The sequence below is a fragment of the Thunnus albacares genome, chromosome 3 (assembly GCF_914725855.1).
Source record: "Thunnus albacares chromosome 3, fThuAlb1.1, whole genome shotgun sequence".
Classification (NCBI taxonomy): Eukaryota; Metazoa; Chordata; class Actinopteri; order Scombriformes; family Scombridae; genus Thunnus; species Thunnus albacares.
Genome location: NC_058108.1, coordinates 28,887,056 through 28,900,777, shown reverse-complemented (window position 1 = coordinate 28,900,777; position 13,722 = coordinate 28,887,056). Strand labels below are relative to the sequence as shown.

At 40.5% G+C, this 13,722-nt stretch overlaps 1 protein-coding gene across 3 annotated transcripts; it reads right to left on the bottom strand.

The window, feature by feature from the left end:
- Positions 1–678: 678 nt before the first annotated feature.
- On the bottom strand, positions 679–12,189 carry LOC122972617 (prolactin-releasing peptide receptor-like). Of its 3 annotated transcripts, none has more exons than XM_044339866.1 (4): positions 11,441–12,189; positions 10,764–10,843; positions 9,423–10,594; positions 679–3,785 (listed from the first exon to the last, which is right to left on the bottom strand). In XM_044339866.1, exons 3-4 carry the CDS (start codon positions 10,310–10,312, stop codon positions 2,789–2,791), a joined length of 1,887 nt encoding a protein of 628 aa, XP_044195801.1. In that variant the 5' UTR covers positions 10,313–10,594; positions 10,764–10,843; positions 11,441–12,189; the 3' UTR covers positions 679–2,788. The 3 variants fall into 3 exon arrangements, with proteins under 3 accessions (XP_044195801.1, XP_044195806.1, XP_044195795.1); XM_044339871.1 differs by having other exon boundaries at positions 9,423–10,320; XM_044339860.1 differs by having other exon boundaries at positions 9,423–10,843; positions 11,441–11,503; positions 12,075–12,189.
- Between the last annotated feature and the right edge of the window lie 1,533 nt (positions 12,190–13,722).

Here is a 13,722-nt window from a genome sequence, read left to right as displayed (position 1 = left end):
TTTTTTAAAAAATTGGTTGCACAAATGTTTTATGAAGAAAGGAACATGTTTGTCAGGCCTCAAGGATACTGCTGCACTCAATGTAAACAACTTTGTTTTATAGAGGAAAACTCCACTGGCTGCCTTTAACCTGTGACCAAACCTCATTTGAAACCTAATAGAGTAATAGTAGCTGCCACTCCATGACCAAATTGCTTGAATATAAGCCTGAACTTTGGCCAAACATTGTCCCTCACCGAAGTGGTTTCAGTTCCTGAAATCTCTTAGCTTTCCCACGTGAGAAACAAGTGAAATTAGCATTCCCAACTTGTACTGCAATCACTGTCTTTGAGTGGTTCTCTCCTTAAACTTCTGTGTAACTCGTTTGATAAAGGAATGAGAGCTACTCATAACCAAATTCAGATCCCATTAAGATTTAATCAGGCCCCAGGGAACAAGAGAAGATTGAACAAAGGATCCGAGAATTGTGCAGAAACCTTTTAAGTGTCTACTTCAGGCCTCATACCATTTATTACATCCCTATTAGCTACAGATAATTTGTAAAATTCTCAAGCTAACTCTATTGGTGAAGAAAAGCCATGTTGCAGGTGCTTTTTAAAATAAAAAATATCAAAATTACTTCCAAAACTTGGAAAATTTCAGTCGCAGTTACAGGTGACCACAGACAAACAGTTTTTTTTTTTTTTTAATGAAACACCAAATGCACATTATTCAATACACACGCCCTCCATTAACACAGTGCAAAACTGAGAAAGCAAGAGAAGGGTAGATGAAAGTGCAGAGAGAAGGAGAGATGAAAGACACAGTCACAGCATAATGGCATTGAGCTTTTGAAAGATACAAAGCAACCTTATCCAATGACATAAATAGGACAGTTTCAAGTTTCAGCTTTTTTGATGCCTTGAGTGTTGCGCCACTTTATTTTTGCTGCAAGCACAAGAGTGTGATTAGCAGCTCAGTGTCACAGCAGTTCATGCTACTCATCACCTCTGTCTTGCACACAACTGGAAGCAGCCTGAGGGCAGATTAGATTTTGTTTTCTGTGTGAATGAATCTGTGTATGTGTGAGTGTATGTGTGTGCATTTTAGTTCTTTAACCTTTAAAGCTATTTCGGCACTCTGTTCCAGTCCTTTACTCAACAAGGCATATGCTGGTTAAACAGGCAGTGTGTCTGGTTGGGCCAAAACTCTTCTGTTCTCAAATACTAAAACCAATACACGCTTGGATTTTTCTGAAGCTATTCACAGCAGAATCAATGTGATTTTAGCGATAAACACTTTTTTTTAAAAGGGTCCGTTCATCCAAATCACAAACATTTTCTCTCTTACCTTTCATGTTCGCAGACATGCAAATAGTTTTGGTTTAAGTTGTCCAGGTTTGAAGTTTCTGTGTTTTAGATTTCTGCGGCCACCCCAATACAAAGTAGGTGAATTGAATTTCATCAGAAAATGTCATATTTGTTCAGCAATTCAAATGGGTCTAGTGTTAACCGAACTAATCAGAGTTTTCTAGGAAAACTGACCATAAAAATGAGGACATACCTCTAGTGGACACAAATCTCAGCACGGCATATTTCTTCACATGACAAATATTAATTGCTCTTGGCAACTACCACCCAAGCTTCTGTGTTGACTGAAAATTATGTTGACAGTACAAATATGCACCTCCTAAACAGAAAACATGAAAACATGAACATATTATGCTGCATAATGAGGTTAAAATTAAATGACAATCCAGTCTAATTATCAGGCCACTGATACCGGAAAGACACATTGCTGTCGAATTTTTTAAATGTAATTATTAAATGCTTGGAGTGTTCTTAACAAAATTCATGTCCATGCTATTCGGGTGGTAGCAGAAAAATCAGATAATACCATAACTATATAAATGGTGACATACTAAAAGAGGTAAAAGCGACAATATGTTTTCTGAGTGAATAGACCCTTTAACTTGTCTTGGGCTTTTCAGACCATTTGGTCTAGCTTTTATAAATCAGACTAACCTGAAATGTTATTTCACACCTAATGGCAATGTAACACCAATAACATGTGCAAATCATAACCAGTCAATATACTCATATACAGTATATCTCACATTCCCTGCAAATAACGTGTATGACTGCACACATACAGAACTGCTGCTACTGTCTGGAGCTGCTGTCATAGACTGCAGACATTGATGGTGACATTATCGTGTAAAAACCTGTCAGCGACTCTTTACATCTGTGTGTAACACAGAGCTTGACCTTTTCTGTGAGCAAACACAATCTAAACCATTAGCAAAGCGATCAGAGAGGAAAACAAATCTAAATAAAAACCTCATTACACAATTACATCCTGCTGTGTTATTGTCTTGTGAGGATTTTAGACACTGTGACTAGCAGCTGAATCGCTTATGATATGCATGTAATGGTGCGCTGCTGCAATCCATCCTTCATACTGATAACTGGCTTTCTCGCCCGGGGCTAAATAACACTCCAACTCTTCCCTTGCAGAGTTCACTCCATCGCTGCCCCCTCCGCCTGCCTTCAAAGACCTGAACTCATCTGTACAAACATCAAGCCTGGATCCCATGTGCTTTTTGATGATACAGAGAGAATACTACACGCAGGAAGAAAGAGTGTAGACCGAGCCCATTTATCTTCAAGACAAACAATGGCTTTTGCAAGGGATTAACCTACACTGTCAACTGCAAACTGTGAATCAGGAGCTGTGTGTGTTTTTGCCGCCTGCAGGACAAAAAAAGAAAAAAATTCTCCCTGCTGATACATCAGATAATCTGCAGTTTTCACAGCCAGGTCATATGGGTTGTTTCATCCTCCCTGCCTCCTACTGGAGAGTAGGTTTGTGATGTTTTGCTTCTGTGCTGCCCGGTGTAACAGAAAGCATCTCTGCCCATGGTAATGATGTCTCTCTTGTCAGCTGACAGACCATATATTTTGTCCCCTGAATGCCTCCTCAAAGGTAGCATGTCTATTTCCATAGATTCGATTCTCACAGGTAATGATCCAGCGTTCTCAATCACAGAGTGTCTTCTTGTGGGCATGAAGTCTGCTCTCTGTATGGCATGTTGGAATGTGTTGAGCTGGCAGGAGAACAAGGAGCTGTCACACACACTGGGACTGGACCGACACCAGTCTGAGATGCTGTGGTCAGATCCTGGTCGGCTGTCTGAACTGTCTCCGACCTTCTTCCCCAGTCTCTGGCCTCTTTCCAAGCTCAACAGCCTGGGGACCGTCACCATGGATGTGGACGCTGCCACAGCAGCAGCAGCAATATGGTTGCGCTCAGCAGCAGTCATTTTGGAGTCCATAATCACTGTGTCAGGAGACGCCACTACAGCTGAGCTGGAGAACGAGGAGGAGCCGAAGAGAGCGGCGACTTTCTGGTAGTATCGTGTCCGTATCACTTTGGCCGAGCGGTACAGATCGCCTATGAAACAGTAGCAGATGGGGTTAAGGCTAGAGTTTGTCAGGCCCAGCCACTGGGCAAATGGCCGTGTCTGCAGGAGCCAAGATGGTGGCCTTTGTTCGCAGTCGATCCACAGGTCAGCCAAGTAGAGCGGCAGCCAGGACACTGCAAACAGCAGCACCAGACACACCACCATCTTGGCGATCTTCTGACGGGTCTTGAGGCGTGAGGCGTGCAGAGCTTGGCTACGAGGATCGAGATCAGAGAAGGTGGATTTCTTCCCGCCCCAAAGCCGCCTGCCAGTCAGGAAGCCTATGGTGAGGTTAAAGGTCACTGGCAGACAGTAGAGCATCACAAACAGCAGCACATTGTATCTGTGGAACAAAAGAGAAATAATTAAAAATCTGATAGATTTTTTTTACTTTAAACTATATTTATTACTAAAAGCTGAAATCTGTAATGTCTTCAATTACAAAATCTGTATTATATCCATCTGGATGTGTGATCAAACACAAAGAACGTCCCCAACCACTTTTTTGTGGCTGGGGACGTTCTCCATCCTCTGCTTATTAGAAATGCCCAGTGAATCAAGGATATTTTCATTACAACAACAAAAACATACTCCATTTGAAATTGCCAAAATGAATAGATCACAGTCTGAGTTATCAGGAACACAATGGACTAAAAACCATTTAATTTAGTCTTATTCATCATCAAGATGCAAGGATCAATATGATAATACTATAACAAGAAGTACTTTCTTAACACTCCCAGGACAATTAGGTTTGAGGGTGTCTGCAGATAATCAACACTATTTCTAACACTTTTCAGCACACAATTGGAAAATGAATCATTGACAATGAGGACATAATGCCATGAAAGCTAAAAAGAGAAAAGTACAGACTGTACACAACAGAGGTCATTTTGAGACACTTGGCAGCTCATGATTGAGAAAAACACAGAAGAGAAATACAGTGTGATAGAAAATGAACAAATGCTTCTCTCTGAACTTGAGTTTTAAGTACAAAATAGTGTTAAAGTTGTCAGTCTGAGAACCTCGAATGAACTGATCACATATTTTGCTGTCACCTCATTTCACCTCCTGTCCTTTTGCTCTCAAACGCATCTCAAAAACTACAGACCACAAGCAGCAAACATCAAACCGACATGTCAGCTCAACATAAGAGGTAATAACTTGTCACTTTTGTGTTTTTGTAATCCAAAAATCTTTTAAAAAGTCTTCTTATATCCTCAGAAAATGAATTGCAAATATGTCTGACAAAAACTTGAAACTAGCACTGTTTCAAGAGTTTAATTTTGCTATGCCCTGGCATTGTCAGCCTGTTTTTATGCCTCCACACTGGTGACAGTCATTGCCAGAGGCATTATGCTTTCAGGTCATGCATCCATCCGTCCCATTCTCATTACACGACATCTCAGGGAAACCTTGAGGGAATTTCTTTAAATTTGGCACAAACTTCCACTTGGGGTGGAGGATGAACCAATTAGATTTTGGTGGTCAAAAGTCAAGGTCACTGTGACCTCATGTCTGTCTCATTCTCGTGAACGTGATATCTCAGGACTGTCTGGAGGGAATTTCATTACATCTGGCACAAAACGTTCACTTAGACTCAAGGATGAACTGGTTAGAATTTGTGAGGTCAGTGTGACCTTACAAAACTTTTTGGCCATAACTCAAGAATTCATTCGCCACCTGTCTGATAGGATAAAATGATGAAGTTTTGACATTTTATATCCCAAAGGTCAACTTCACTGTGACATCATAACGTCCTGTAAAAACACTTTTCTGGCCATTATTCAACACCATAACTCAGGAACAGAAGGGGAGACTGTGACCATATTTCACATTTGGTTGGATACTGAATTGGTGACACTAATCTTGGGTTGTTGAAACTCTGCTGATTGTACAGATCTTCTGTGCTGCCAGGTTGAAGATGTTTGTGAAGCATCCACAATTAAGAATTAGCTTCTTTGCAGCAACATCCATATCTGAAGCTTTGTCTACTGTCATGGCTACAACTTTGTGTTCTATCAGAAACAGCTTTATTGGCCAAACATGTGAACACATACAAGGAAAATACACTTAATACCTTTTATTGAAATCCCTCAAAGTCTTCACAACAAATACAGACATGAATGTAAACTTCAACTGGACTGGTTGGCAGAGGCATACAACCGTGAGGCAGTATTTCTAGTCTTGTGGGGTAAAACGATAAAAGAGACAGTGACTATTTGTCACTGTTTGATGTTTACATGCACAAAATATCACGGTTTTTGCCCCTATTCAAAAAAAGACAATATTACTACTAGGGGTGTGCCCAAATACAAATACATTATTTGGCAAAGCACAAATAGTGGGTTTTATAAGAATATTTGTTTCATACAAATATTTAAAAAGTTATTTGTCAGGGGTGTTCCCCAGAGATAAAGCTGAGCTATTGACACAAGCAAAGTGCTCCCAAGGGACTCTCCATAACCTGTTGTTCCCCTTCTCCTTTCCACAAAGTTAGGTTGTACAAATTGGCAATAAATGAAAAGTGCAAAGCAATAATTGCCTTCTAAGTTCCTCCCTACACATTACACGGTGTGCTGTCTCTGTGTTATGGGTGTATAAATAGGAAGAGGTCTGTCTGCATGAGGTGATGAGTAAAGTTTTAGCTCAGTAATCAGCACAGTCGTCTATGATCTGGGAGACTCCAGTTCAAGACCCGATGTGGGGACCTCCTTTGTAAGGTAGTTTATTCATGAACACTTATTGTAACACTTAATTAAAAGTGTCATAAAACAAAAATAGGATTTTTAAGCCTCTTTCCATTTTTATTCGAATACAAATACAAATACAAATAATTTTACTGCCTCAACAAACACAGATACAAATACTAATACTGGGATCTCTGCACATCCCTAATTACTACTAAGCTATTTACATGGTGTAATGACCCTTGCTGTCATCTTTGTTTTACTGTGTGATTCAGCTGCCTGCTCTACTTTTGCAGGTGATCGTTAGCACAACTGGGACTCCTGAGGGTGTTCCCAGGTCTCTCTCTGACTCACTGCCACTCTCTCCCTGTTTTGGTTCAGTTATGCTGTTTTAGTTTGTCTTTATGTTTTGTTTTGCACCCTGCAAGACCCACACACACACACATCCTCCACTCACACACACCGCTGACTCTAATGATTTCCATATTGTGAATATTTTTAATTTGGTCTAATTTGGTTAATTTGTTTTAATAAGCTTATCTTTTGTTAAACATTGACATGGTGTGTTTCCCTGCGGCCATTTGAGCCAGGTCATAACAATGGCTAATAAAAATGAATGTTCTACTAATATTCCTGTTTACATGCAGAGGGTTTTCAGGGTTTCCCTCTGCTCCAGTGGGAACGGGGATCACAAGATCTCTGCAGGCAGTGAAGTAAACCAGTGAGGTGAAAAACATTAGTGAGCTGCTGCCTGATATTTATAAGTGAATTTAATATGACTGATATTATAAATGTGTAGTTACAGGCACATCCAGTACTTAGTTATCTCATGATGTTTACTACACTGCTGAGTGTTTTTGGTGCATCACACCAAGTTATCACAGTCAGTCCATGGCTGCATGTCAGGATAATAATCAATTCCCTCCGTCCCCGTCGTGGAGAAGATGTACTCTGTATAAAGGCCTGCCCTGAACAGCTCTCCACTCTCCTCTCATTCCTCTCCTCTGTCTGCCTTCCTGCTCCAGCATATGTCATTTTGCCTGAGCAGGGGTGCATTACACAACCAGACCGTCATGCATCTCTATGCCGGCCTTGCAAATTGTTGGCTAGTTGGTTTGTTTACAACACACAGAGCTGACCGTAAACAGGCAAGGGGCCGTGTGTTGCAAACTGCGGTTAAAAACTCTAATTGAGACACATGTTCTGAATGCGCTGTATACATGTCCAAAGAATGCTCCTAAAACCCAAATAATATCGTCATATCCCACATGTCTTAATCGGGAAATGCTAAATTCGGAATAAGGCCTAATTTTGGATATCCAAACAGAATATGCTGTTTACATACACCCATATGAAATTCGTAAATATTGTATTCGGAATAATAGTGGAATATTAGAGTGCATGTAAACATAGTGTATTAAATGGAAATCATAAGACTCTCAAGACTGAACAGCTAATCAGAGAGCTTTCTCTCATTGACTTCCTCCTCCAATTCAACATGCTAAATTGGTCATTCAGAGCCGATTAGTGTCAACAGAGGTGGACACCCCAGAAAAACTTTGGACAATAGGTGTTCACAATCAGGGGTGGACTTTACCGTTAGGTCAGTGGACACAGACGTGTTCTACATGTGCCCGCTAGTAAACAGGGTTGCAGCGTGATAACTTTCCAGAGTTGTAAAATCCAGTATGTGAGTATTACAAACCGCTGTGCAGTGTTTCTCTGATCAGCCTTTAAGTGCAATAATCTGTTAGTCCAACCTGACTTACTGGATCATATTTCACACATATTTCAACAACACGCCCACACCAACACAGCCCCTTGTATTGTTTTACACAGGACTGTTTTCAGTCTGAGGAGTTCCTGTATGTTCCTGAAAAACAAGAAAAAGTTGGAAAAACGAAAAGCAACGGCTTAATGAGAATAGGAATACAGTACATACATACAGTAGATGAGACAGGCATTCCTGTTCTCTTCACTCCTGCTACTCAGAGAGCCGGTCATGCGCAGTTGATGTGTTTGCTGTGCATTCAGTTTGTGTGGTCACAAATTTGCCCCCCCCCCCTCTCCAGAATGATGATAATATAAGAAAAAACTGCATTCAATAAAGTGTCAACTAGTAGCTTATAAGAAAAGAAAACTGCTTTCAGAGCAGAGGGAGAGAGGAAGACAATGTGCAGCAACATGCTGCTCCCAGTGATGGAAGAAGTATTCAGATCCTTAAAGTCACAATACTGTAATACAGAAATACTCCATTACAAGTCAAAGTCCTGCATTTCAAGTTTTGCTTGTGTTATATAAAGTTTTACTATGTTACATGTTACTTGTATTGTTATTACAGGCATATTGCCTTATAAGCAACATTTGAATGTTAATTTTAACATAATTTTAATTTATATAGCTACTGCTGGGTAGTTTAATCTATAGTGATGTGTCATATTTTATCACTTCATATATTTTGTATCAAAAATCTTAATCTGTAAATGTAGTAGAGTATTAATATTAAGTAGCATAAGGAGTATAATATTCAAGTAACCTAAAGTACAAGTAGCATACCTCACTAGAGTAAATACATTTAGTTTTTTTCACTGGCTGGTTCAGTGAGTAGTTCATGTCAGAGACGCAGAAGAAAAACCTAGTAAATGACTGCAGTAATGTAACTTATCAACCTCCTTAATACCATATGGTGAAAAGTAACCAAATACATTTACTCGAGTATTATGCTTACATTTATGAGGTACATGTACTTTAGCCTAATATTTTCAGGGGGAAACACTGTACTTGTCATTCTACTACATTTATCTGACAGCTTGTTATTGGTTACTTTACAGACCAATATTTTACACACAAAATATACAATCAAAGAGAAAATATGATGCATTGTGATAGATTAAACTATCCAGCAGTATATATAGCAGCTAAAACAAGCTTCACCTTGACCAGACGTTAAGTAAATGTAAGACAATTGTGCTAATAATACTTCTGCACTTTTACATAGGTAAATTTTTGAATGCAGGGTTTTTATCTTTATCAAAGTATTGTTAGTATGGTTTTAATAGTATAAAGATTTAAGTACTTTGTCTACCACCGCCAATACCAACATTCTCAATCAGAGAAAGGGTGAAAATAAAATGCGAAGGAGGCCCCATAACTCAGTTTAAATCGGCTCCTGTTCATGATACTTGACCACGACTCACCAGCACTCAAGGCTGTCAGTGTGTCAGGACCCTCAGACAACAAAGACTAGGTCATACAACCTGTTATATTCTGTGATCTGTTAGTATACATACCCTTGTTTAAGGCGAGGCTGAGGCCACTCCTCCTGACAGACCAAGATGGCAAAAGACCCAAAGCTGATCTCCCGCCGTCGGTTCATCACTGCAATAGGAGCGCACATGATCGAGGACACAGTCCACACCACCGCAACAGTCGCCAAGATGCGACGGCGGGTAAACATAGAGCGAGCTTTCAGTGGTGATCGAACACTGTAGTAACGGTTCACACTGATCACGGTTAGTGTTAACACACTGGCTGAGACTGAAACAGCCTGCGTGAAGGGGACAGCTCGACACAAGAGGTCACCATACACCCAGGCGGTGTAAATCTGGCTTCCCAGGGTGATGGGCATGCACACACACACCACAGCCAGGTCACACACTGCCAGGTTCAGCAGGAGACTACGTGTGGCACTGACACCTGCTAGCCTCCGGCTGCGCCTGTTAGTGAGGACACGCAGGGACATTAAATTCCCAATGAATCCCAAAATGAAGGACACACAGTACATGATGGTTAGAGCGATGGTGCTCGGCTCATGGAGGGTCCAGAGCAGCATGCTCTCCAGATCTGACAAGTCATTAGATGAAAAGGTGGGCAGGGACAAAGGAAAGGAGGAGGAGGGTTGGTTGACAAAAGTGGATGCTTGTGGAAAGGATGAGGAGGTGGTGGAGAATAAAGGGGAGGGGATGAGGGAGGGGTATGGGACAAGGGAGAACGGCAGCAGTGAGGGCAGAGGTTGACGGAGGGAGTCAGTGGGGGAGCTGAAGGTGGAGGGCAGCATTAGAGAGCTGTGGAAGCTGTATGTACGGTTGAGTCTTTCTTGAGAGCTGTCGTACTGCAGCAGTGGAGAGAAGCTGGGCTGGACTGAGCTCCAGTCCGATGGCTGGTCCTGGGATAGATCCATGCTGCTTCCTGGCGGGAACAGAATCACAGCAGGGGGGACAGGAGAGAAATATGAAAATCTCTCGGATATAAGGCTTACTGCAAAAGCTTCCTTTGGTCCTCATTAAAATCCATTCATAGACGCGGCGAAGAAAAAGCAAAACACGAAAATCAGAATCCAATGCAGCAGCAAATCCTTAACAATCCCCACCAAAGACATCACATCAGGTTCCACGTCCCAAAATCAAAACTGTATGCAGTCTTGTGGTCTGTAGGTCCTCCTGTTCATTGTGGGTAAAAACCTCTGTAGACAAATGTAAATCATGGTTACCCATCTTATGGCACATCCTATGAGTCAGCTGGAGCCATGATGTTGTTTAGCAGTCCTTATGTAACATATATGCACTCGTTCCTCCAGGAAGTGGCTGTCAGAACCTGATAATCCAACACCAGCTGTTAATAGACTTTCTCACCTTCAAGGAAGGTAAATCTGATGCGGACCCCCGTCTGCTGCGCTTTTCCTCCTCACACCTTCAGTCCATCACAATCAGATCTGTTTAGAGAAATGTTGGGAGATATGAGAGGCTGTTTTCACCTGCAGCTGTATTAACAGCAGTGTAGCAAAGGAAACAACAGCAAATAACACATTCAAGGACAGAAAAACACTGAAAAGCTTTTAACATCTCCTCATGGTGTGTTTGGATCACAGCTCCTCCCAGTGAAGTCATAGAAACATTTGTTTCAAGGTTTCTGCTCAGGAAATTATTTTATTCATAAAGATATAGCTGTAGGTGTGGTAAAGAAACATGTTTGCAGTAATATTAATTAATCATTTGTCAAGTAACAGATGACAAAATGTCACTCTGATCATATAATTCTCATTTTACAGGTATATTTTTCATTTATGCACCAAGAGAGTCAGCTGCAACAGTCCCACTATCATTAAAATCATTGCCATTTTTAAAAAAGGACATAAATCAAATGTTGGAATATAGAAACTTAAAATTTTACACACTAACCACATCCTGCAAAAGACATGTTTTACTCCTGAGTGAATAAAAGGCACAGATTGTTTGTAAAAGAAAAAAAATAATGAGATAACCCTCAGAGAAAAGAAAATCCCGCTAAATTTCAATTACTGTTTACTGACCGTGTGCGAATCCTCTGTGATGCTGAGCTGAAAAGCTGAAGGCAGCAAGGTGCTGACCAAGATCTGCACCAAAAAAAAAAAAAAAAACAGAGAGTGACAAAGTTGCTCCTGGATCGCTACAGCCGGTTTATACGCTTTATAATCCGTGCTTTGAGACCCAAGCTACAGAGGGATTTTTTTGTTGGGAGAGCTCTTTGTGTCAGCTTCTCTTTGACACTAACGGGCTCCTCAGATGTCTGCGCTCCTGTCGGCTGGAGCACCGAGCGAGCCCATCCGCCACTGCAGGACTGAACATGAAGTCAGGGAGAGAGCAGCTGCTGCACACACACACACGCACGCGCGCGCACACACACACACACGCACACACACACACACACACACACACACACACGCATACCCCGCCGCGCACTCAACCGCACAGCACCTATGTCATTTCTTAAATACTATAATCAATCAAAAAGTGGTTGTCATTGCACTCTGTGAGGTTCCCCCCTTTTTATCCTACTTAATGTTTCCTTTACAACCTGAATAATGAAGTTCGGTAAAGTTGGAAATATATTCACAGATATGAACTTCCCGGATCAATAACTCGTTGTTAAACGTTGTTAAAACACAAACGACGTTTCTTTCCTACCGTAGACAACGAGCTACAAACTAATTTTAACCCATAAGAGCCGTCCTCTGAGCTGGACTAATAACATTGTTCTCTATGTTCAGCTGGTTGTGAGACACTGAGAGTGCGCAGGGACCGTCTAAAAAGTGCAACACCGAAAAGAGATACTACAAAAATATTCAATAACGTCACACGTCAATGTTCTCCTGCTGTTTGTACTACAACACTTAATTTGCGGAATGGGGAGGATTTTGCATAATTTTGGTGATTTGGGGGGAAATATTCAATAATTACTGTTGTGGAAAGTGTCTGAAAACACTAAACACACATATGAAATAATACACAAAGCACTGCTGAGTTGAAGGTTAAACAATTATTATTGTACAATAAGGAGACAGAACACACAAAGATTTGCATCAGTTCGTCTCAGCGAGCAAAAAGCAAACCCTATTCTATTATAGTTGTTGTTAGTTATTACAGCCAATGGCAAACAGCCACAAGATACATTTACATGCACATGTATGTTAACTAGGAGCCACATCACCTAAAGACACAAATCAAGGTAGAGCCTCAAGCCATATGTGGCCTTCAACCCCTCAACGTGACTTGTTTACTGCAAGACACAGAGATTTACCTTCTAAGGGATGAAACAAGATAGAGAAGGCCAGTGGGCCTCTCAACAATAACAAAAGAACATGTCTGTCGAAAGGCAAACACAGAGTTACAGAGAAAATGTAATGATCTCACTTCATGTTTGTATATTAAAATGATAAGCCAATCCTTCGTCTTTCATTACTTTTACACTTCATTCTTATACAGTAAAGTACTATCAAATTCAATTCAGTCTCCTGTTGGTTATATACTGCAACACTTAGTTTGGGAAAACAAGCTTTTGCATAATTTGGGGGAACAACTTCACTCGTGCAGTGTTCCCAAAATCACTTCACACATCATTGTCTCCTGTTGGTTATACTACACCACTTAATTTGGAAAATGTCTTTATTTTTAATGGTCTTAATGTTTTTAAAATAAAGTGTAATGGCACCAAATTTACATCAAACACCAGGAGACCTCTGATAGTTATACAAAACCACCAAGTTTTTAAAGAATTTTTGCTTAATTTTGATTAATTTTAACCACAATCTCTTTAGCATTGAAACCATGTAAGAAGGTGTTGTATTTGCCTTCCACAAACCACGACATTGCTTTAGGGTACTTTCATGAATTGACATACAGACTCATCTTATATTTACTAAACTGCTTCTTCTGAGAAGGATGAAAGATTGGTTCAGGGGAGCCTCCCATTGGTCAGTAGTTAAAAAGTGGGGTTCACACTGAACAGTTTATTGGTACATCACAATCACAAAATAAAAATATTTTTTAGGAATTTATTTATGAAGCATTCATGTGATGTATTCATTGGGGATATACTCCATTATAAGACCGTGCAATTACTTTTTTGTTGGAGCAGCATCCTTGATCTGGAATAGCAAAATATTCTCCCTGGCAGCAAAAGTCAATAAATTGAATAACCTTTTATGTTTGATATCCTTTCTTGGTTACTTGTGAATACAAGGTCCTTTATACATGTGCGTTGGCATTATTGGTTGTTAAAGTAGTATCTTTAGTGATGAAGTGTCTGATTTGTAAATATCTAAAGAATTCACAT

Coding starts and splice junctions, on each gene's coding strand:
- LOC122972617 (XM_044339866.1), bottom strand. CDS start 10,312: ATGGATCTATCCCAGGACCAGCCATCGGACTGGAGCTCAGTCCAGCCC. Junction 3,786..9,422: donor CAGCCTCGCCTTAAACAAGG/GTATGTATACTA, acceptor TTTGTTCCACAG/ATACAATGTGCTGCTGTTTG.